Genomic DNA, 23,782 nt, shown 5'->3' on the forward strand with positions numbered 1-23,782 from the left:
GGCGGGAAAGGTCGGAAAGAGGCTAAAGGGCGGCATTTGATTGGTCAGAAAGAGAAGGAGGCGTGACGTACCGCTTAAGGAGAGGCGGACCAGGCACTCCCCCACGTGGGATTGGAGTGCCTGCGGTATGACGTCATGCGGAGCCGCGCAGCCAATGACTGTTTTACCGGGACTTGGGGTTGCGAAGTGATGGGGTTGTGGAGGATCGAGATTTACTTCCACTCCCTTCGCACGGTTTGGCAGGATTTGTCTGGAATTCCTACATGTTCATTTGTCAGTTTCCCCTAGTCTTTATACTCTTGAGTACATTACTTAGCCTTCAGTGTTTCCCTGGCTGTCCTTAAAAAAGAAAAGGAAAACACCCTGTGTGGAATGAAAATGTTCGATGACCGATCCTGACTATCTTGTCCCGTCCTCTACTTTGTGCAGTGCAAAGACAGCAGCTAGGAAAAAACTGGAAAATACGAGAATTACAGAGTTGAGATTATCCAGCCTTCAGGGAAGAGGGAGAGAGAGATAGCGTGACTAGGAAGTGAGGCTTTATTATTATATATATATATTTTTAGAACTCTCCAAGACGTAGTTATTTCTATCATAGAAGACAAATTAAATTGGCTTGCAAAAGGTGGGGGGAGGGGGGCGCCTCAGCTGCAATGGGTTTGATTACATTTTCCAAGGATTTTCTGACCCTGAGGAACTGCTAGAACATTAAAATGAGAAAACAAGAGTAATGAGACAATTCTGTTTCTTATTTGCCTGAGTTAGAAGGAAAGTTTGGAATACAGTCAGATGGAGAACTACTGCAATTCCATGTTGTGCTGTGTAAGTTTAGGAAGGGAGAAGTGCAGGTTATACTGATAACTACTGTTACTAGCTAACTGCACTTACCAGTGTTGTCCAGGGACTTAGAAACTAAACTGGAAGCCCAGGAGGGAAGAGTTGGTCATAAAACGATTCTCTTTTAATGCACTCTGTGTGGGGCTTGTGTTTCTGTTTGGTGCAGCAGGGGGAGTAGGGTTGATTGGTGGAGAGCCCAGATCTGCAGCTGATAAATATTATCTGCCTCTGCAGGGCACAGATTTCATCAGACTGTTTCACTGTTGCAAACCTAGCCCTGATCAGCCTTACCCCCTTACCCCCTTAATCTTAAATTTTCCCACTTCCCCTTTTCTACTTCCCTGAGGCTAACAGTATCTAGAGCGCTTCCTTCAGTGTGCAGAACTACATAGGGAACAGCTTTCTATCTTCTGTGTACATCTTCCATGTTCTCAGGGGTAAGCAGGTGGGAAGGAGCTCATCGAGTTTGGAAGAGGTAAGGGTGACCTGCTCATCAACTGATGAAGCAGAACTACAGCAGGAAAATGAAGGAGCCTCCTTAGAGGGAAACCTCTCTGTAAACTTAAATGTGTCAAGTACTAGAGTAGAAGGAGCAGGTCACTTCACTAGGGGTGGAGAGCACCACCAATGGGGTTTCCTTTCCAAGCTTCTCCACTTTCTCACCCCATCTCGATCATCAGACCCTTCTACTAAAGACGGTCTCTGGAAGACAAAAGCCCATCCTCAGGAAGAGCTCTTCCCAGCTGGGGCCCAGCAGCCACAGGATCAGCAGCTGCAATGCAGGGACCAGAAGTAAACAGGGTGGGTCCCTGCCCAGAGACAATTCTGCTGTCCAGGTGCCACCTGGTGGCGATAAGCAGTAAATAAGTAATGGGGGGGGAAGCATGGCCGTTATATTAGAGAAGTGAGGGAAACGCCGAGACTTCCTGGATTTGCAATTTGCATCTGTATGGAAACTTCGTTTATGTCCTAGGGGAAGCAGAGGGTTACACGTGGTAATCTAGTCTTTGCCCTCTCCTCAAGATGGAAGGGACAACGAGATTTGAGGAAATTTCCTCTATTATTACTCAAAAGTTACTGCAAAGTAGTTCTATCGTTAGAATTTTCTGTCAAGTCTGGAGTCAAGACTCCTTGAATAAACTCCTGGCTCCAAACCTTACTAGTTGCAGAACCCTGGGCAGCTGACTCTCGGTATGCCTGCTCTCTACTCTACAAAACAGGCTCGAGACTACTACCCACTGTTGGTGAGACGACGCACGTGAAGTGTTAGCACAGTGCCTTGGCTTCTATTATTAAGTACATAACTAGTCTTCTGGAACTCCGTTTATCTCTTGTGCAGCAAGACAGGAAATTTTGGGGAGGTCTTCAAATATCTGAAGATGTCTATTAGGTCTCCCCTCAGTCTTTTCCCTTTTCCCCCCCTGCTACCTCACTGGTTTATCAATTTGCCTCTTTAAAAATTACATTTAGAACACAGAATATTTAGGAGTGGTGCTACTCAGACATGGTAGAACCGCTCTATTTACAATGCATTACTCCAGTTCTGTTACCCTTATGGAGCTCCTCAAGAGGTGCCTAGAATATAGCAGACTCTTAATATATATGAATCACCTACTAGAAGGACTGAGAAGGACTTGTTTTTGTAATCAGCTGGAAGTACTGTGCTGTTTTCATGTGAGTTACTGCTAATATAGTTCTCTGCATTTCTTCCTCGGGTGGGCTCAAGCAATTTTTTAGGGGGAGGGTGAATCCAAATGATCCAGACTGATCTCTTGGATTAATTCAGTGAATCCACGTTACAGCACTTTCAGGAGTACTTGGTACTTCCTTGTGTTACTGTTGATAATAGGGCTTCTTGTATTTTTACACAAGTTTTTCTTTCCTTTCTTCTTTTTTTTTTTTTTTTATTTATTCATTTGACAGAGAGAGATCACAATTAAGCAGAGAGGCAGGCAGAGAGAGAGGAAGGGAAGCAGGCTCCCCGCCAAGCAGAGAGCCCGATGCGGGACTCAATCCCAGGATCCTGAGATCATGACCTGAGCCGAAGGCAGCGGCTTAACCCACTGAGCCACCCAGGCGCCCCTTTCCTTTTTTTAAAAACAGAACATAGCTCTTGGGTATATCACTAGAGACTAGAGGTTTCTCTAACAAAATGCACTAATCAACATTTACTAGGCATAGATGTTGAGTTTTGACTCCACCAAACTCGACTATTAACTGAGCCATGATTATTCTCTTATCCACAATGACTTAGGTGAGAAGCAGGACAGCAGCCCTGCCATCTGGGAACTGGCTTGGCACGACAGGGCTTCGGATCTGTTAGTGGCTGAGCTGGGGTCACTGCTGGGAAATGGTGCTCTCCTACTGGACACAATCTCACAAAACACTAATGTCACACAAAGGAACTCAGTGACTGTGATGAAGTGAAGCAAAAAGCAAGATCATATTTCACAATTCTGTTTAAATATTAAATATGGTCGGTGTGCAAATCATGAAATAGCAACCATCCCCCTTTCCCAGCTAATGAGTTACTGCTGCTTTGTCACCAATTTCAGCTTCACTCTAGTCTTCCCTTCTGGATAAGATAAAGATACCCAATCACAGGGGTGCCTGGGTGGCTCAGTGGGTTAAAGCCTCTGCCTTCGGCTCAGGTGGTGATTCCAGGGTCGTGCCCCACATCGGGCTCTCTGCTCGGGAGGGAACCTGCTTCCTCCTCTCTCTCTGCCTGCCCCTCTGCCTACTTGTGATCTGTCAAATAAATAAATAAAATCCTTAAAAAAAAAAAAAAAAAGATACCCAATCATAGAAGTGTCCCTGCTTCCCTGATAGCACCCAATCCAGAGTGAAGCCCCACTCCCTTGAACCTTTCCCCAAATCACTCAACCAAAGTCCAAGTCCTCAAAGTCCTTTCTAATGGCCCCTTGCTAGGACACACCATGGATCCCATGTGCCATGCTTTCTCCACTAATGCAATGAGCATTACCCTCAGCTTATTTGGCTATAGGTGTATTCCTGGTGACCTTTAGCTGGTCTGATGTTAATAAAGAACATACAATGTCTACAGTTTCCCAACTACCTCTTTAGAGATACTCAGCAAAAAGAAAACAGGATTTGGCTGGGATGAACTCATGTTGGTATCTATGATCACATTTGTCTCTAAATGTTTATAAACCATCTCTTTTAATAATCCAGAATTGTGCCAAAAAAAATCAACATTAAGCTTATCAACGTGTGGTTTCTAAAGTCCACAAACAGTATTTCAGTATTTGACCACTTTTAGTCTTTAGGCCATTTTTCTTTTTTTATGACCAACCTTGACTTAGCCCACCATCTCCAACCCCAGGTGTAACCTGAGTGATCAACCAGACAAGAAAGCAAGAGGTAGCAGGAGATACAATGGGGGAAGCACAACTCAGGATCACTTTCTCTACCCCAAATCCACTGTCCCATCAGACACCTGAGTTGTTTCCCCTACATCAACCATGAGCTCAGGAGGAACTGAGGATTGGCTATGGGGGTCCCTGGCCTTACTGACTCTTAAAAATGGATTTAAAACCTCTGTGGTTCTTTTTGGAGGCAGCGGGAAGAGATGAACACCGAGGCTCGTGTCCCCAGAAGAACTTTCCTTTTCCTAGCACCTCCCAAGCCTTGAAGGCTTAAGGCATTGTAACTGAGGAAGGGATGGGGGATATTAACTGCCATCAACAACTCAGAGAGCAACTGCCACCTGCCCTACTATTTGAATAAGGAAAGGATCTGTCAATACATAGCCCATTGCCATTTCCCAGTACAGCCACCCCTCCTTAGTACCTGCCCCCCTAAATGACCCCAGGAGCCCTGGTTACTAAGGTATCCTGGGAGTAGTACATGCAGATAGAAACCAGAAACAGATGGGACTATTTTTAAACTAGACTGGGTGGCTCCAGTGTTTTTACCCCACAAAGATCCATTTGGTCTTATTCTGGGTCTCTACCCTTCACCTGGCCTCAGCCCAACCTTACCCAAACTATGTGAGGGTGGGGGATCTTTATCCCATTTTGGCATGAGATCTATTTACCGCTCCTATCTTCCATACAGAATATCTAAGCAAGTTTTCACTGCCTCCATTTGTTAAAAATAATTATTTTTTTATTTCTTTGGAAAGTGGTGGGCCCTGCCCTATGGATTTCCAGGCCAAGCCAAGGTAAGAAAAGCTCCCCTCGTCTTTGGGCTGGAGTACTGTGGTCCCCACCTTCCCATGGGCCCAGGAACAGTTCCTGTATTGTCCAACTCCGCTAGGCCTCCAATTGTCTAAAGGCTCCGATCAGGCCTTCTCTCCTGGCCACCTGCTTCCCAATCTTTCCTGGCTTTCCCTCTCGGCAGGGTTTTGTTTTTTTGTTTTTGTTTTTTTTTTTTTCTCTTACAAAGCCAGTGCTGAAACCTGTGCTATGCAGAAGAGAGGACAAGACCAGGATGTCCCCATCTTCCCATCAGGGGACATACAGCCCCTCGGTCAGTCCTTCCTCTCTGCTGGCTTCAGTCTGCACTCCTATGCAAGCCCCCCTCTGTGAGGCTTGAAGGAAGATGGACAAGAGGACCCTCATAAAAGGGAGGTGAGAGAAAACAGACCAGCCCAATCCCTTCTCAAAAGCAAACTCCTTGTAGTCTCTCATCCTAGTTCTTAAGTGAGCCCTTCAGACAGGGCCTGGGAGGGCTAGGTGAGCGGGTAAGGGCCCCTCGACCCCAGCCCTGGGAGGCTATACCCCGGGAGTGTCCATTAGCTCCCTCAGTGTGGCATGGCTGTGATACGCATGCTCTGGGAAGCGATGGGGTAAGTCACCATGGGAGTGGTGGTGTGGCTCATCGTGATTCCCGCCAAGGGCTGGGCCATCGATACAGCCACAGGGGCCACAGGAGCCACAGATACAGCCACGGGAGCCATGGAGACAGGTGGGGGTGCCATCCCCTGGGCAATTGTTTGAGCCAGAGCAGCCGACAATGGCGTGATCTCTGGGTTCAAGTGTGGGGGTGGGGGTGGTGGAGCAGCAGGAGGTGCAGCATTAGTTGGGGGAGCAGCTGGAGCTCCAGTGGGGGCCACCAGTTCTTGCTGGGATACAGGGCGAGGCTGTAGAGCCTGGCTGCTGAGAGTAGTGTGAGTCTGGGCAATGCCATGGTTAAAAGTGGCAACAGTGCCCACGGTGGGGGCCAGAGTCTGCTCTGTCGCTGGTGCAGTAGAGCTCAGGGTCATGACCTTGGCCTGATTGCGGAACTGGGCATTTTGTTCCAGCAGTACCTCATTGGTGGCCAACAGGTTGCTGACCTGCTTCTTTAGCTCCTCCACCCGCTTCCTGAGCATGGCATTCTCCTCCTCCAGCAGCCTGCACTCCACGCCTCTCGGTGCAGACAGACTATATTCATAGGATTCAAAATGGGGGCCATCTGGGGGGCAGCATCCACCTCGCCGGCGCTTGGGGCCTGGCTCGTGGTCCTCAAAGCCCCTGTCAGGGAGGTCGTAGATATCATAGAGGTCATGACGTCGTCCTGGGGGTACCGGGCCTGCTGAGCCGCCGCCACCGCTGCCTCCTCCACCCCGAGCGTCAAACTCAAAATCCCGTTGCAGGTGGCGGAACTTGCACTTGGCTCCTCTCTGGCAGTCACCCTTGAGAAAGTCACGGCAGATAGGGACCTCCTCCTTGCCATTGGGCAGGTCAGCTGGTGAAAGGCCCAGGCCGGCTGCCACTTTCTGCCTCAGCCGAGGGGGAAGCTCTCCTGTCTTCTTATAACCATCCTCATCCTCCTTGGAGCCATGGATGAATCGGCAGTTTGGGCGGCTACACTCCTTGTTCTGGAAGTCATGGCAGAAGATGAACTCATTTTTGCTCACCCCCAAGTTGGATACCTCACTCATGTCTGGATGACGATAGCGGCAACGCTTGCCTCGCTTGCACACATTCCTTAGGAAGTCTCTACAGATGGCATCTGAGCTGGCCCCGCCACTGCCTGCCGCTGCCCCACTGGCCTCCTCACTGCCACCGCCTCCAGGGCCTCCACTGCTGCTCCCAGTGCCGTTGGCATAGCTGTCCCGGTCAGGCATCCTGGTCCCCCCCAACTCAGGGCTTTCTTCTTTTTCTTGCCACCCTTGGTGACCACTAGGAAAGAGGAGAACCGTGTCAAACAGGAATCTTCCAGAGAGGCCACATTCTTCCCAGCTATAGAGCAGGCAGTCCAGCAAAAAGCAGGCCAGAGGGGCAATGGCTTTGGAGGTGGAAAATCTAAGGGATGAGAATTCTGGCTGGACTGGCTGGCTTGTCAGAAGTCCCGCCCAGGCCCTTGTGCACCTGGTCTGGTTCAGAATGATTCACACTAGCCTGGCTAATGGGGTGGGGAGGGAGGGAGCTGGGGTGAAGCCACCTCATCTCACCAATGATGTTAGGCCAAAGAGGGGGCAAGGAGAAAAGAGTGTTGGGTTTTATTTCCCCTTCCGAGCTGACCTTATTAAAGTTGAGGAAGTGAAATTAAAACTGCTGTCTCAGTGTCTCAATAGGTTAGGAGGAGACTGGGAAGTGGCCAAGATGGGCTGGTGAGCTTACTAGGGCTCTGGATAATGGGGCACTGCAGACAAAACTTCTTTTAACCCCTCTTTTACATGAAGGCACTGTGAAGTATCAGATCTCTAGACCCCAGGAAGTCCTAAGAGACTGGTGTCACCAGCTTGAGGGCAGTCCCTAAATCTATTATTTTTTAGTATTCCCTCCCAGCTCACCACTGTTCTCAATCCATGTGGTCACCCCCCTCTACTCCATTTCAGGGTAAGAGTTCTACAGCTGGAATCTCCACTTCTAGACCCCCAAAGGACAAAACCATCTGCGGTAAGACCAAGGTGGGAGGAAGGAGTTAATTTCACAAGAACCAGTGACCTTTCTTTTCCATTCTACACACCCCTTTCATTCCCCATTAGATCCCACTGACATCAAACCACACCATTCCTCACCCCATAAAGATCCTCTTTATTTATAGACTCTATAAAAGCTTTTTAAGTCTCCTCTTTCCCAAGAGAGCTCTGGAATGTCAGTCCACTGCCCTGGTTCGAGCCCTCCCCTCTCCCCACCCCCAAAAAGACTAGGAGTCCCTGCCACCACGTGTCTGACCTCATAAGCCTTTCTAAGGCAGTGATCAGGCTCCCCCTGCTGTTCAAATAGGAAAACTTCATACTGTTTCCACTTGAGTATAAGGAAATCTTTACTGGTTTCTTTGGTCTTCATCTCCCCCCAACCACCTTTTCCATTGCCTTGACTTTGCCTTCAAACCTTCCTAAAATGAACCAACCAGATCAGAGACCAGAATTACAGGTAAATCTGTAAAAGAAGAGGGATCCTCTTCCTCCAAAAGGTTGTAGTCCCAAAATCGAAACAACCAAGTTAAAAAGAAGGATATTAAGGAAGAATCAAACTTTTACTAAAAGTGAAAGGACCTGGTAAAAAAATAAATACCATCTCTCTGAGTCTGAACCATGCTGCAGCTCCCACCAGAGGCTGATAATCAGATATGATACTCCTCCCCACCCAACTCTCCCAGGATAGTTCAATACCTGAGGTAGCTCAGGTGAAGTCCGGGGCTCCTGTGGTTCTCCACCTCCACATCACTGCTGGGTTCTGAACAGGAATAAAAAACAAGAGACTTGGGTGGGAGAAGGGGTAAGAACAGAGAACTATAAGATGTTACAATAAAGAAGTTTGACAAAATGGCAAGAGCTCTGAACACTTCCAAGGTTTCCTGCGAGTTCAAGCTGAACTTCACCTGTCAAAGGGAGAAGTTGTCAGTAAGAAGAGTAAGACAGAACTAATCTGGAGAGCCTAGGAGAATGGGTTGGAAAACCAGCCCTGGGTGACCAAAAGATGAAGGAATATGTGGGGATCAGAGCCCGGCCTAGGCTTGAGGTTAATTCACTACGAATGGGGAGCTGTGCAAGGGCAGCAACTGACAGTGCAATGGGATGGCTGATTAGACTTGGAGGCGGTGATTATGACGCTTCGCAACACCCCAGAGTTTGGGGGGAAAGTCCTAGGAGTTTCCCACAGCAAGTCTTCTAGTTTGCCAGGTTCTGTGCAGTGCGACCGGCGCTCAGCCGTGAACCAGACGAAGAAGACATTAAGGAAGCACAAGTGAAGCGGGAAGGGGGGACTCCAGGTGACATCAAGCTAAGGGGATGGGCAGGGCTGTGACGTCACGAAGCTGGCGTTTGCTCGCGAAGCAGGGTCAGTCAGAAAAAGGGTTCGGCCCTGGGGCGTGAGAAAGAAACAGCTCGGTCCTGGGGGGTCTTGTGTAGCCCGGTCGAGCCCAGCTGCTGGGCCGGCCCCGACTCCTCCCCTCCGGGCGCGGCCTCCACCTAAGTCTCCCGCCTCCCTCACCTGCCGCCGCCGCCGTAGTTGCTGCTGCCGCCTGCCGGTCCTGTAGCTTCGACAAAGAGCCGCCTACCCTATCGCCCTTCCGCTTCCTGCGGAAGCAATGACGCTCTAGCTACAGACCCGGAACTACTCTATGGTGCGCAAAGTACTTGTGCGACTAGCCGCAGGAAGTTCCCAGCAAGCTTTGCGTGTCACCATAGCAACCCAACCCAGCGGCACAGTAAGGCCCCCAAAGCGGGAACTTAGTAACCGAGGTTCTGACAAGAGTTGGGGAGGGATCGTCGTTTGCCCCTAACTTGGTCGCGAACCAGGTTTAAACCCGTCCCCTTGCGTGTACTACACCTAATACGGGAAGAGCCACCCAATTATGTAGCTCCGAGAGCCGTGGGGCCGGTTGGCCAAGGCCAGATTCACAACCCGGCTGTAGCCCATGTGGTGTGACACTCTACAGCACGGGGTATTCAAGATCTGCTCCAGTGATCCAGAACCCCAGCCAATGGAACCATAAAAACCACGTATCAGACAAGATCATTTTTTTCCTTCAGCTAAGACAGCAGAAGAGATGATTTATTGTACACGTGTTACATTCAGCCACAAATGAAAAGAGTTAGTCCCGAAAAGTCACAGGTCCAGGGCAAAGGGCCAAAAGAGTCGGTTTTGGTATGAACAAGGCGGGTCTCTCAAAGGTGGTAGCTGCGATCAGACGGCGATGGATGGTCTAGATCCATTGACTCAAGCTCTAGGGAGTAGGCATACAGCCCAACAATTGGTACCAGCGTCCCTGGCCTCTGGCTTTCCTTATTTCTGCTCCTGTGGCTCCACCGGTGCACAAGCTAGCGGTTTACTTGGACCTCTGCCTCATCTTTCTTCTTTTACGCTTCAGCCTGAAAAGCAGAGACGGAAATACATCTCCTGCCCACAAACCCAAATTCAGTCTTTCCCTCCCATCCTAAAAATGTGCATCAGATACCTGGGGTAGCAAAACAAACGAGCACTTCGGTCCTACCATCTTTATTGTGTTCAATCCCGTACTAGTAAAGTCAATACTTAGAATTGTTTTTCACCTAAGTTCTATTTCTTTTTTTTTTTTTAAAGATTTTATTTATTTATTTGACAGAGAGAGATCACAAGTAGGCAGAGAGGCAGGCAGAGAGAGAGGAGGAAGCAGGCTCCCCGCTGAGCAGAGAGCCCGATGCGGGACTCGATCCCAGGACCCCGAGATCATGACCTGAGCCGAAGGCAGCGGCTTAACCCACTGAGCCACCCAGGCGCCCCCCTAAGTTCTATTTCTAAACCAAATATTCCTGCCACGTCTTGTCCAAGGCACGCTGCACTTCCCTTTTCCTGTTTCGGACGGTCAAGTCTTAACATACCTGCGCATTCGCTTCTTCCTCCACTGGCAATCGATCATAACCAAACGCAGTGAATAAAACAAGAGATTAGCTTTAGTACAGGTCTAGGCAGGGGTGTGAAGGACATTATTTAAAACGTTTATATCCACTCTCACCCGCGGATATAAACCTGAATCTTGCGTGCGCTTTTCTACTCCCGCCCCCTCTACCCACAGTACTTACTCCCCTCCTCTGCTTCTCCCCAAATTATTTTTCCTCCCCTACTAGCTCTTGGGCACCCTTGAGAACCCAGCGGCTCGGAACCATGGCGGACTTCTCTTGCCCGGCTATCCCTCCACCCATCACCCATTGCTAGTGCCTCAGCTTAATGCCAGGAACTGCTTACCTTGGCTCTCATGGTGCAGAGGTTTCTACAGGTAAAGAGAAAAAGGCTACAGTTAGTTTGCTGTAATGATGGCAAATGTAGAGACCAGATGTTAATGGATTGTGCACCGAATCCCAACACAGAAACAAACAACACTTACCCAAGAAGATGGCGCTAAGGCCGAGAGAGGGGCGGCGGCCCGCCTCCAGCTATTTAACGGAGAGCTGTGTCGTCACTTCCGCTGTTTGGATCTTCCTTCGAGGGGCGGGGCTGCCAAAGTAGAGTAACAGTGGCCTTTAAGGTGCCGGATTAAGTGATTGCGTTAGCAGTTCTCTTGGAAACGTTTTATTTGCGTTTCAAAATTCCCCTCGCCCAGTTTTATTATGAGGACATTGTATTATTTCAACATGAGCACATATTTCCAATATGGGACCGAGACGTGCGGACGAGCAAACGATAGCGACTTCCGCCTTCCCCCTCACAGCTTCATGGGAGTTACAGTTTCGCGGGATATCCTCCATTTTATTATGGATAGGTGCGGAGTCTACAAAAATTACCAATTTGTTTTACTGGTTTGTTTTCTAAATTGCTTTAGGGAGATTCTATCACGGAACTTACGAAGGTCCGAAGATTACTTGGGAGGATGTAAAGTGGGGAGTCGAGAAAGCCTTCATACTACAAAAAGAGACCTTTTCATTTAGATCAACGCTTTTTCCTTGTCAACTTCGTAAGGTCTTTCCCCACAATACTTGAGGCTGTCACAAGGTTCCTGGGCACAATGCATCTTGTTCAGAAAATACTTCCGTGACTTTCCCTCTACCTCGGGGTGAAGATCAGATCAATGGACAGAGGAAGCTAGATCAGCTGTCTTCTCTAGAGTGAGAATGTTTGCTGTTAGAGAACTTCCAGTCACAAGGTATGGTCAGGTCAAAAGCACTCGGAAAACATACCCATAGTTTTTGCTATAGGGAAACTTGACTTAGGAAGGATGAAAAAGAACCCCATACCATACAGACTTCACCTTTTTTCTTTGTAAGATTTTATTTATCGGGCTGCCTGGGTGGCTCAGTCGTTGAGTGTCTGCCTTCAGCTCAGACCATGATCCTGGGGTCCTGGAATCGAACCACGCATCAGGCTCCTCTCTCAGCGGTGAGCCTGTTTCTCCTTCTCCCACTCCCCCTGCTTGTGTGCCCTCTCTCGCGCTAATAAAAATATTTAAAAACCCCAGAGATTAGGGGTACCTGGGTGGCTCAGTGGGTTAAGCCCCTGCCTTCAGCTCGGGTCTTGATCCCAGAGTTGTGGGATTGAGCCCCCCAATCGGGCGCTCTGCTCAGCGGGGAGCCTGCTTCCCACCCCCCCACCCACCGGCCCACTGCCCGCCTGCCTGCCTCTCTGCCTACTTGTGGTCTCTCTCTGTCAAATAAATAAATAAAATCTTTAAAAAATATATTAAGAAAACCCCCAAAGATTTTATTTGTCAAAGAGAGAAACACAGACGGAACACAAGCAGGGGGAGTGGGGCGGAGAGAGCAGAGAGCCTGGTGCGGGGCTCCATTCCAGAACACCAGGATCTTGGCCTGAGCTGAAAGCAGACGCTCAACGACTGAGCCACCCAGGAGCCCCCCACCCCCACCTTACTTATATAGTAAGAGACTGTAAGGCTGTTTGTGATCATCTTTTTTTCATAATTTCCCTTTATAATTTATACAGTAACACCTCACCTTTTTAACTCTGGAAAAAAACGTTTCTTGTTTTTAACACTTAGGGCTCATGTTCCAAGATTTTAAGTAGTTCTAGTATTGTCACAATCAGAATATGAAAAATTGTGCTTGCTTCGGCAGCACATATACAGATGATGAAAAATTTTTGAGAATAAAAAACCCCAGCAACATTATATCAAGTTCACCAGGATTTCACCTGTTGATTGGCTACTACAGTTGACACTTAAACAGGTTTGACTGCCATTGGTACAGGTACCTGTGTAGTTTTTACACAGAATACTGTAAACCTTTTTAAAAAAGATTTTATTTAGTTACTTGATAGAGATCACAAGTAGGCAGAGAGGCAGGCAGAGAGAGAGAAGCAGACTCCCTGCTGAGCAGAGCAAGGGGGGGGTGCGGGTGTGTGTGTGTGTGTGTGAGAGAGATGTGATGCAGGGCTCCATCCCAGGACTCTGGGATCATGACCTGAGCTGAAGGCAGAGGCTTAATCCACTGAGCCACCCAGGTGCCCATACACACAATAATGTAAATGCACTTTCTCTTCTGATTTTCTCGCTTTCCCTAGCTCTGTAGTTGAGTATATAATGCATATAACATGTGAAATGTGCTAATGAACTGTTATCCTACAGGTTCTGGTCAACAGCAGGCTTTATTAAGCTTTGTGAAGTCAAAAATGCTATTGTTCAGGGGTTGACTGCAGCCTATAAGCTCTTATGAAGGGAGCTATGTCCAGTTTTGTTTACTATAGTATATCCTGGTCAGCAATGTTTCACATCTAAGATAGCCTAATTATCCATCTCAGACTGGCCCTGAAAAACTGAATACTAGTAAAGGCATTCTTCCTGGCTTCCTAAATCAAAATAAACATTTGTAAACAGTGCTTTATTTTTTGTAGTACACCTTATCCCAAACTGTCACCTACAAGGTTACTCTAGGGGCACCTGGGTAGCTCAGTGGGTTAAAGCCTCTGCCTTCCACTCTGGTCATGATCTCAGGATCCTGGTTTGAAGCCCTGCAAAGCTCTCTGCTCAGCAGGGAGCCTGCTTCCCCCCCTACTCTCTCTGCCTGCCTCACTGCCTACTTGTGATCTATCAAATAAATAAATAAAATCTTAAAAAAAAGACTTTATTCAGAAACTTTCATAAAAAATGTACTGTCTTCATTCAGAAAACCCAGGATTTAGGTTTTTCCCAACCCACACGATCTCTCATTTTAGAAAGGCAGAATATGGGAATGTAGAACTAGTTCCAAATGGCCATCACATCAACTAACATTTCCCCCACCTCCCATTAAATAAGAGCAGCATACAAAGGCACATGATTATGAGCAAATCCAAATTTATTTTAACGCCATGTCATTTTCAACATGTTTAAAAACCTCATAAGTTAGCGGGAGCCCTAGTTCCCTGGGACAACATGCCAGAGGTACTGAAATCCATCACCTTTCTCTCCAAACCCCTAGCAATTCATCCAATCCAAGTCCACAGCTTCAAAAAGCTAGGAGTTGTCTCTTCAGTCAGTCTGCTCCTCCGGTTCCTGGTCTTTCTTTCAGGGAGGGAGGTCAAAATATTTCAAATAGGGAACAAAACCACAGTTGAGCTTCCAGCCCAGGTTTCTAAAATGGAGCAGGGGAATGTACCACCCCCACTGACTCCAAAGAAATGGACAAGGTTGAGATGGATTACTCCTTTACAGCTTTGTGAAGACAAAAAAAAAAAAAGTCCTGTGGAACAAAAATGACTGAAGAGATTTACAAATGAGGATCCATTTGACAGATGAGAATCCCTTGGTAAATGAAGGCTCCGGCTCCTAAAAATGAGAGGGGCCTAACCAGACAGTCTGGATCACAAAAGGAATCTGCCGCATGTGAATAAAAACAATCTGAGGAATATAGCTCCTATTTTGAGGCCTGATAAAATACCTGGGGAGAGTGGGAAAAGAGAGGAACAAGCCCCAAAGATGGGAAAATGCTGACACCAAAGTGGTATAAAAAAATTTCAGCTGAGTTTTTAGTGGTGGTGGCTACTTTAGCCTTCTCCCTGTTCTGGTGTAGGGCCATAAACCTTGACCAAGCAGAGAGTAGTAGAAAAAGGCTAGAAAGAGGGGCTTGAAGACGATGAATTTTGACTCCTGATTTTATTATTCAATTTCTCTTTTCTATTTAAAGTAGTCTTCAGTGGTTGGGAAGCCTGGCCTCCCAAGACCAGAGTCAGTTGGAGCTGGTTGTTGTTGGAAGGGGTTGGGGTGGGGACAGGGATGGGGGCAGGGAGACCCTGCTCTGTTGGCGGTCCTGGGTGGAGAAGACGAACTGCACTTCACAGAGCCTGGGGTGTGGTGGGAGGGGGATGAGGCAGGAGCAGCAAGCTGGGGAGATGGGACCCACCTCAGTCCCCAGCTTCATTCTCTTCTAATGTTTCCCCACTGGTGGCATTCTCTGCAGTCTTGGAGGCCTATATTCATGGAAAGGAGAGGAAGACTTCTCAGTTCCCAGCTACTTGCAATAGTATCTGGGAGACCAAAGGCAAAAATATACTAATGCTCTAGGTCAGGGCTGAAGTGGGGGGAGGGGGGAGGGGGGCAATAAGGTTATACAGAAATATGTATGCCCACCACAACCCAGGAAGGTAGACTAAAGAGGAATCAGGTTCATCATGCCCGACAGCAAAGATCAAAACACACCTTCTTTTTTTTCTTTTTCTGGGTTTTCCGACTTGCAGAACTCTGGAGGAGGGCCTGACAAGAGGAGGAAGAAGGATAACAAATTCTGAGCAATGCAGAGGAAACACGAAGTGTCACTCTCAGTATCACACCTCTTTTCAGGACTTTGTTGACACCTCACCCTCACTCCCAGGACAGGTGCCATGTGCTCACCACACTTTCCATCACACACTGACCTTTAGCTCTGCATCTTGGACCTCCATCTCAGACTTGTAGAGGTCAGGTTCAAAGGGACCACTGGTTATCCGCATGGGGCCATTGGGCATGAGCAGGACTGTAAATTTAAACTGGGCAACAAATTCACCTATAGGAGAAAGGAAGTGTTTTGGTAAAATGCCCCCTCGTCGTACTCTTTTCTGTAAGCTAGAGGGAGGGGACCCTAACCAGGGGCTCCTAAGCAAAGCTCTCAGAACTCACCCTCCTTCTCATAGAGAACATTAAATGGCTGCAGCAGTTCATGTTTGGCGCACTCCACCACACCCATCCGGGCCTTCTTCTCGTCTTCAAATGCTCTGGTGGGGGAAGACAAATTCAGGTCTCCTTAACCCCCTCCAAGTCTTAGCATTTTCCTCATGGCTTTAAATAGCTCCTACCCTCAGGTAGCAATCATGCTCAGGATCACTCTTTCCCATTACCTTCAATGAGAGGGCAATGGGGAGAGGGAGAGAAGGCGTGCATGCAGGCTGGAGCTACAAGTCTAGGCAGGGGCGGGGTGGGAGGGGGTGTGCTGGGAGAAGGAACAGTGTTCCTGGGTGTGTGGCCTATGAGTCAGACTGGTTCCGAGTCCTGTTCTTGCTAAGTGAGGCTGTAGTACCTTAAAGTAAATGGCATGGCATCAAAACGCCTTTCAACCTCACTGAAGAAGGCACGTGAAGTTTTCATTTTCAGGCCATACTGTTTAGAAGGGTCTCGTTTGTAAATGGTGGTTCTCTGTCCCGCATCCTTGGCCTAAAAGAGTAATAAGTTAGGTCATGTTTGGGCTGGTGCTTTCAGGATACACACTCAGTCACCCCTCTTTGCTAGCTCTGGCAACCTCTCCTCACCTTGCCCTCTCCTGAGCTGACAAGAACATCCACGGCATATACTTCATGTACCTCAAATTCAGCTTTTTCATGGTCCTTCCTAAAAGAAATAAAAAGGGAATCATAAAAACAATGAGTAGTTCCTGGAGTTTGAAGTAGAAGGCAGACACAATGAGGCTGGGAGTATGGAAGAAAACACTAGGACTAGTGTCAGATGGAGGAAAGGTGAAGGGTGGAACTGGCACCTACTTCTGCTGGTCTGTGGGATTCTGGATAATTGTTTTCTCTCCATCGATGACATGCTGCTTCAACTGATGAGACAACATACCTGTAGACAGGACAAAGCCATCTAGAATCCCAAAAGGTTTCCAAATCCACCCACCTACATCATTTGATGGAGCAGGCAATGAAGGGAAAATGCCTGGTTATGAAAACTCGGGATAGTAAGGGTTTTGGCTTAGACTGTGCTAGAGCCAGGATGGGTCCTCAAAGGAACAAAATCCTTAGTTCTACTAAAGCACTCAGACCCTCAACCCTGTTATGTGAGGTCTCACCTTCTATTGGTGTGCAATTAAACGAGTGGGCAACCTTGTTCCAGGCTTCTGTCACTTGTGTGTTCTAGAAGTACAAGATCAAATAACAGGTGAGATATGTACGAGGGGCCAAAAAGTTCTCTACCATGCAAATGAAAAGGATAAAAGAACTAAGAATCCCCATATCCTCCATCAAGAGCAATGATTCTCACTGGTTTTTCATTTCATAGCCCTATTACCCCTACTACCTAACAATACTTCATGTCTGCTTATCATTTTACAAAGTGCTTTCAAAGATGGTCTAAACAATTCTTAAAAGTGGATAGGGTAGATCTATATCCCATATCCCAATTTAGAAGATATAGAAACTGAGGCTTAGAAAAATTAAGAGATCTGCCCAGGGGTAAGCCAGTTAACTGAAAGAAACTGGAAAAAACTCAGGTTTTCTGATGATAAATCTGACAAATCCAGTGTTTATTCCAAGATCTCTGTTGAGAGGGGGACAACAAGCTCTGATTATCCCTTCTTTACCTCTTTCGAGTATGATCTGATCCCCATCTAAGCTATTTCATTTGTTTCATTAAACAAAATGAAAAACAAAACTAATATTATTAAACTATGTGTTAGGTACTTTGTAAGGCTCATCTCAATTGTCACAACAATGCTGTGATAATAAGGGACAATTTTATTTTTCCTTTTTTGTAGATAAGGAAATGAGAATTCAAAGCTATATTTATTTATTTATTTATTTATGTATTAGACTTTATTTATTTGACAGAGAGAAACACAGCAAGAGAGGGAATACAAGCAGGGGGAGTAGGAGAGGGAGAAGCAGGCCTCCTGATGATCAGGGAGCCCGATGCGGGGCTTGATCCCAGGACTCTGGGATCATGACCCGAGCCAAAGGAAGACGCTTAATGACTGAGCCACCCAGGCACCCCTATTTATTTATTTTTTAAAGAAGGAGATGTATGTATGCCAAAGGGATGAAACTTTATTTATTTTTATTTATTTGAGAGACATTGAGAGAGAGAGAGAGCAAGCATGAGAAGTGGAAGGGTCAGGAGGAGAAGCAGACTCCCCGCCACACAGGGAGCCCAATGAGGGACTTGATCCTGGGACTCCAGGATCATGACCTTAGCCAAAGGCATTCGCCCAACCAACTGAGCAACCAAGGTGCCCTCAAAGTTATTATTATTTTTTTTTAAATTTTATTTATTTATTTGACAGACAGAGATCACAAGTATGCAGAGAGGCAGGCAGAGAGAGAGGAGGAAGCAGGCTCTCAGCCGAGCAGAGAGCCCAATGTGGGGCCTGATCCCAGGACCCTGGGACGATGACCCAAGCCGAAGGCAGAGTCTTAACACACTGAGCCACCCAGGTGCTCCCCTCAAAGTAATTTTTAAACAGTAAGGGGTGGCAACAGGGCAAGAACCCAGAATTCTGATCTATGTCCTAACTATACAACAGCCACTATACGACACTACCTTCTAGGGGAGAAACACAGTAGTTAGTATATAAAGAAAAAAAAAAAATCAATGTGCAAAGTAATTATAGCCAACACAAGTGCTTACTACGTGCCAGGCACTCTTCAAGTGCTTCATAACAGCTGTATGAAGTAGGTACCATTATAAGGAAACCAAGACAGAGGTTTAAGTAAAAATGATGCAACTGAGTAACGACAGGGATAAGGTACAAACTGATTAAAAGGATGAAGAACATGAGAGCATGGGGGAAAAAAGGGAGGAAGCTTTAAGTATTGAACAGGACCCTGAAGAATGAAATGCTAGAAAAAATATCTCCACTCATAATCTAAATGTAAAATTGTATTAATTCACGACAGTTCCTAATTGCTGGGCTTCCTAATATTATCTTGTAAGGCACAGAACTAACTTTTGGCCCCTCTCTGCCACCAGTCTACTGGTATGATGATTTCTGTCTTATAAGCTTCTAAAGTTGCATTTTGGGGGGGGGTACCTAACTGGCTTAGTTGGAAGGATCACTCTTGATCCTAGGGATGTGAGTTTGAGCCCCACAGTGGGTATAGAGATTAGTTAAGTAATTAAGTTACTTGGAAAAGGGGGAAAAAAAGTCTTTTTCTTTTTTCCATGTGTTTTACTGTGATATACTTCAAACTATTTTAGAAAAAGATGCACATCCAAAACATGAATAAGGAAGGATCTCTAGGCTCCATAAAGAAAGGACCATATATTCCCATACACCAAGCATGGAACTTATCTATGATAGGCACTCAGAGTTAACTGCTGTTTAGTCAACTGTCTCTTCTCTTTCAGATATCCCATTCTAAGATACAACTAACTTAAAAAAAAAATAAAGATTTATTTGACATAGAGAGAGAGAGAGAGATATCACAAGTAGGCAGAGAGGCAGGCGTGGCAGGGGGGAGCGGGGAGCAGGCTCCCTGCTGAGCAGAGACACCCCCCTCCCAAATGTGGGACTTGATCCCAGGACCCTGAGATCATGACCTGAGCCAAAGGCAGAGGCTTAACCCACTGAGCCACCCAAGTGCCCTAAGATACAACAAACTAGCCAGGGGTGCGTGGCTGGGTCACTCAGCAGAGCAGGCGACTCTTGATCTCAGGTTGTGAATTCAAGACCCACCTTGGGTATACAGCTTACTTTAAAAAAAAAAAAAAAAAAAAAAAAGCTGCTTTATAAGGGAGCTGCAGAAGAAGCTAGCAACTCAAATTCAAGAGAACAACTATAGATGACTAATGCATCTTTAGCTCTATCATCTTTGGAGCTGGGACTAAACAGCTTACCTGGTTTCCAGGTTTGACCAGGCGCAGGGCAGCTTCAGCACAAAGGTGAGCTGCCTTAATGACATCTGCTTTCCGCCCTGTTACTTGGGTCCCCTGTGGATAAGGAAATGCAATCAGGAAAGCACTTTAACTCAACTGGTCACTATGAGTGGCTAGCCAATGAGTGGGAGAGAAAACACTTTTTTCCTTTTATTTCTCTAGGGACTCTCTCAGAACGTATTTGGTGGTAGGGGTTGGGAATAAGAAGCAAGCAGCAGCGTATTCTCCCCCATTCTCCACAGGTGGAAGAGTTCAAAGCAGGCCACCTACCTGAGCTACATCAACCACAAAAGTGTGAGCCACGTTAGCGATGAAGCCATCCACATGGACCCCAAGGTCACTAAAAGGCAAGAGCAGAGCACAGTATTAGCAACTGGCACTACGCAAATGCTTAGGAAAAAGATAAGTGCTCTAAAATGGCTTAAGCTTACATTTTTACCAAGTCACCTTCCTTGAGAATATAGTCCTGGTCGCTCTTCAAAGGGGAGAAGTGACATACACAGTTATTTACTGAAATGCTGGTGGGAAAGGCAATACCTGTAAAGAGACAATCATCAGCCTTACTGCCTTGCTGTCTCTCTGGCCCAATCTCTCTTGGAGTCCTGCTGCCCCTCAGAAAAATGGAAGGATTTTCTTCAGGGTCTTGCCTGTTTAATCAGTTTGGATTGGGTAGGAAACTGCTTGTATCCCACCTGCCATTCCAAACTTCCAAATATCTCAACCAAAGCTCGGGCAGGGGTTATAGCATTACAATAAAACAAACAGGACTGAATAAGGGTCAAACTTGGGGAATTAGTGAGGGATTTTTTTTTTTTTTTTTACCTTTTTTCATTTCTTTTTCTTTCTTGAAAATTTTCCCTGTCTCTTCCATAATCATGGCATCACCTTTCTCACACAGGCTCAGTACCGACACACCTGAGCAGGATGCTTCCACCAAAGACCGAAGTACCCCTGGGGACAGAATCCCACCATGTCAGCCCTGCATGTGTTGTCTAAGTTACCATCCAAACAATACCTAAAGTTAGAGCTTCTAATATTCCCTAGTGCCATTGCCCAAAGGTTGAAAGAGTGAACAAGTTTTGCCTCCTGGAATATACCTACCGATGATCACTAAATTTCTACCTTCCTTTTCCTAAAATAATACGTCAACACACCCTTCCCTCCCTATAGAATGTGACAACTGGATAAACACCATCTGTCTCCCCAGTCAAGGGAGACCTTCCAAAGATCCCTGCAGCGTGGTAAGACAGTTACGAAGTTCAAGGGGGTGCTCACCAAGGTAACCAACATATGTTGCAAAGCAGACTAGAAGAAATTTATAAGCGTCAGGAACAACAGGAAGGTAGACACAGAAATGCTGACTCGAAGCTGATGCATTGTTAAATGCTACCTTCTTCCCTTCTCAGACACCCCAATTAGATGTTAGTAATCTCAATCTGTGTAAATTTATTTCCTCATCAACCAGTATATAAACCAAGGGGACTTAACCTAAGTTTCCTGGGCTTCAACAGGCTCATGGCTTACAGATCTTAGCACATCTCAAAGAGGTGTTAAGACCCAAAAAAAAGTTTCAAACTGGTATCTGGGATCACAAGTGCCCCGGAGTTCTAAGTTGCAAGGGAAAACATTTTTTTCTAATTCAAACCACTAATACTAAAAAGTACCCCAAAGCGGGGGTACTACATTAAATGCCCATTATGTTATAAAGCATTGTTCTGTTCAGTGGATGTCCTCCTCTCCATGGCTTATCCTGAACTACAGGTTTGATTTTTGTCATTCTAGGTTTTGGTGAATCTTTGGAAGTGTGAAAGGTTCAGGTTTTCAGCCATAGGACTAAAGAGATCCTAAATACCTATCTTTACTGTCAAAACCATTTAAAAGCCCAAACCCCACCATTTTCTGTCTTCCTAACTGGGTATTAAAGTGAAAAGGTGAACTGGATAGAGAGAAAATAGAAAGTAAGACATCTGCCTAGATTGGCAGGCAGCTGCTAAGGTCAGAGCACAGTCCTAATGAGGATGACGTCTGAGACCCTAAAATCAGTAGCCCCCCCTTCAGTACTATTCACAAGACTGCCTAGTTGAGGTGAGAACCTCAAAACACTCCCAGAATTGACAAGCCCCAGAGAACAATCAAATTTGATGGCTAACTAAGGCTATCTGCACAGATTGTTGGTAGTAATGAGTAACTTCAAGGAAAGCCAGATAGATCTTCAAGAGCTGTGTTAGATCTCCAGGAGTTCCCTCCAACGGTCCCTGAGCTGGCCCAAAGGTAGAAGGGGGCCCCACCAGCTAAGGAGTTTTAGTAAAAAACGCAAGACTCCAGTAAAGCACGTGGTAAGGAAGCTGGTGTCAGGGACGGTAGCGGAAGAAGAGAGCCGGCGATCCGCATGGGAACCCGGCGACACGTGCCGGCTGGGCCCCTGACGCCGCGGAGCCAAAACAAAATAGAGGGGCGCTTCCGTCGCCAACAGCTGGGCGCTTCCTTTTCGAGGTGGCCTTGCCGCTGCCAGAACCAGAGAAGGCAGGGAGCCGGAGCTAAGGGTGAGGGGCTTAAGATGCACCCTGACTCCTGATTAACGGCCTAAGGTCCGAGACGGCTGAGGGCCCTCGCTCTGCGCTCTTCCCGGTAGCGGGCCCGCACCTCCCCAGACTCCAGCCCAGGCCTGGCGGCTCAGGTCCCAGGCGCAACACGGAGTCTTCCCACCACGCCACCCCCAGCGGACCGGAGAGGGGCCCTCAGTAGCTCACTCTGCATGACCCCACCGCTCCAGCCCCTCCGGAGCCAGTCCAGCCCCGTCCCCCTTGCCTCCCCCTCTCAGCCTCGATCCCCGGACCCCCGAGGCCCGCACTCACGGTTGGCGATGTCGCCCCCCATCTTATACTTGGTCACGACCAGGTCCTCGGCAATAGTTTGCTCCTGCTGCTCGTCCTCGCCAGACATCTTCCCACCACCACCACCACCACCACTGCAACCTCGTTCCCCCTGAGCCGCCGCCTCTGCCTCCCTTCTAGCCGCAGGCTGTGGCTAGAGCCCCTTCGATCCGCGAGGAGAGCGCGAGCAAAAGCGCGAGCTAGCAGGGGAGCAGGCAGGCGGGCGAGAGCGAGAAGCTGAGAGCGCGCGGGCTGAAGCACAAGGCACGCTGGGACGACGAGTCCTTTCTACACCCCGCCTCTAGCCGACCTTGCCGACTCTTGAACTACAATTCCCAGCCCGCCTTTCGCGCCCCTCAGCCAGGCCCTGGGGCCTTGCCCTCCGAGGGCCTCGCACGCCGGAGTCGCCAAGCACGCCGGGAAGGGTCAGGCTCCGGCAGGAAGGCGGAGCCGTTGGCGAGCCTGAGGGGAAGCGTGGTCTCTCCCGGAAAAACCACATCCACCAGGAGCACTGAGCTAGAACTCGTAACAGGGAGGGGCGGGCTAAAGGGAGAAGGGGCGGAGCTACGGCGGGGCCTGGAGAGTAGAGGCAGCCCCGCAGGGTGGAGCAGGGTGGAGCCTCGGCGATGGGGGAGTGAATACAGTCGGGGCGGGGAGGCTGGGTGCGCCCTTCCCCGGATCCCTAGAGCGGCCGGCGGGACCGGCTCATCCGGTCCAGTCATCCTCTGATGTTGGGGGTCGGGGAGGGGCAAGAGCGCTGTGGTAGGAGACCAAGGGTGCAACGAGCGGGGGCTAACTGGGCAGCGAAGAGTCCGGAGAGATCATCCATTCACAGCCTCCCAGTCTAGGAGCCAGACTCCACTGAAGATGGCACTGTTGTTCCAACAATAGGCTTTGATGGCAACTAAGGGAAGTGTTCATATAGACTTTTTCAAGAGTAAGAGTTCTGAAACATACGGGAGTTTCAGTGTTCCACCTCATGAGGCACATCAATAAGGCTTTTTCGCAAACGTGGGTTTTCTGGTTTTTTTTTTTTTTTTTAAGATTTTTATTTATTTATTTGACAGAGATCACAAGTAGGCAGAGAGGCAGGGAGAGATCGAGAGAGGAGGAAGCAGGCTCCCCACTGAGCAGAAAGCCCGATGTGGGACTCGATC

General features: G+C 47.8%; 2 protein-coding genes and 1 long non-coding RNA gene across 3 annotated transcripts; all 3 read right to left on the reverse strand.

Moving 5' to 3' along the window:
• Positions 1-3,947: 3,947 nt before the first annotated feature.
• On the reverse strand, positions 3,948-9,256 carry ZC3H10 (zinc finger CCCH-type containing 10). The gene is made up of 3 exons (XM_044228019.1): positions 9,225-9,256; positions 8,405-8,468; positions 3,948-6,965 (listed from the first exon to the last, which is right to left on the reverse strand). Exon 3 carries the CDS (start codon positions 6,908-6,910, stop codon positions 5,603-5,605), a length of 1,308 nt encoding a protein of 435 aa, XP_044083954.1. The 5' UTR covers positions 6,911-6,965; positions 8,405-8,468; positions 9,225-9,256; the 3' UTR covers positions 3,948-5,602.
• Positions 9,257-9,749: 493 nt separating this feature from the next.
• LOC122891126 lies at positions 9,750-11,091 on the reverse strand. Its single transcript, XR_006381252.1, has 3 exons — positions 10,959-11,091; positions 10,595-10,617; positions 9,750-10,105 (listed from the first exon to the last, which is right to left on the reverse strand). It is a non-coding gene; the product is annotated as an uncharacterized LOC122891126 (long non-coding RNA).
• Positions 11,092-13,978: 2,887 nt separating this feature from the next.
• Positions 13,979-22,897, reverse strand: PA2G4 (proliferation-associated 2G4). The gene is made up of 13 exons (XM_044227245.1): positions 22,608-22,897; positions 20,575-20,703; positions 20,184-20,289; positions 20,023-20,092; positions 19,714-19,806; positions 16,952-17,015; positions 16,647-16,725; positions 16,419-16,497; positions 16,190-16,323; positions 15,793-15,887; positions 15,552-15,679; positions 15,337-15,390; positions 13,979-15,107 (listed from the first exon to the last, which is right to left on the reverse strand). Exons 1-13 carry the CDS (start codon positions 22,693-22,695, stop codon positions 15,042-15,044), a joined length of 1,185 nt encoding a protein of 394 aa, XP_044083180.1. The 5' UTR covers positions 22,696-22,897; the 3' UTR covers positions 13,979-15,041.
• Positions 22,898-23,782: the final 885 nt, after the last annotated feature.

The sequence above is a fragment of the Neovison vison genome, chromosome 12 (genome assembly GCF_020171115.1).
Source record: "Neovison vison isolate M4711 chromosome 12, ASM_NN_V1, whole genome shotgun sequence".
In the NCBI taxonomy this organism is placed as follows: domain Eukaryota; kingdom Metazoa; phylum Chordata; class Mammalia; order Carnivora; family Mustelidae; genus Neogale; species Neogale vison.

What these genes read in the sequence shown, in the direction of transcription:
- PA2G4 (XM_044227245.1), bottom strand. Translation starts at nt 22,695, where the DNA reads ATGTCTGGCGAGGACGAGCAGCAGGAGCAAACTATTGCCGAGGACCTG. An exon ending in TTGTGGTTGATGTAGCTCAG is followed by an intron (nt 19,807 to 20,022) that starts GTAGGTGGCCTG and finishes CCTTATCCACAG; the next exon opens with GGGACCCAAGTAACAGGGCG. An exon ending in AGAAAAAGAAAAAAAAGAAG is followed by an intron (nt 15,108 to 15,336) that starts GTGTGTTTTGAT and finishes CCATGAATATAG; the next exon opens with GCCTCCAAGACTGCAGAGAA.
- ZC3H10 (XM_044228019.1), bottom strand. Translation starts at nt 6,910, where the DNA reads ATGCCTGACCGGGACAGCTATGCCAACGGCACTGGGAGCAGCAGTGGA.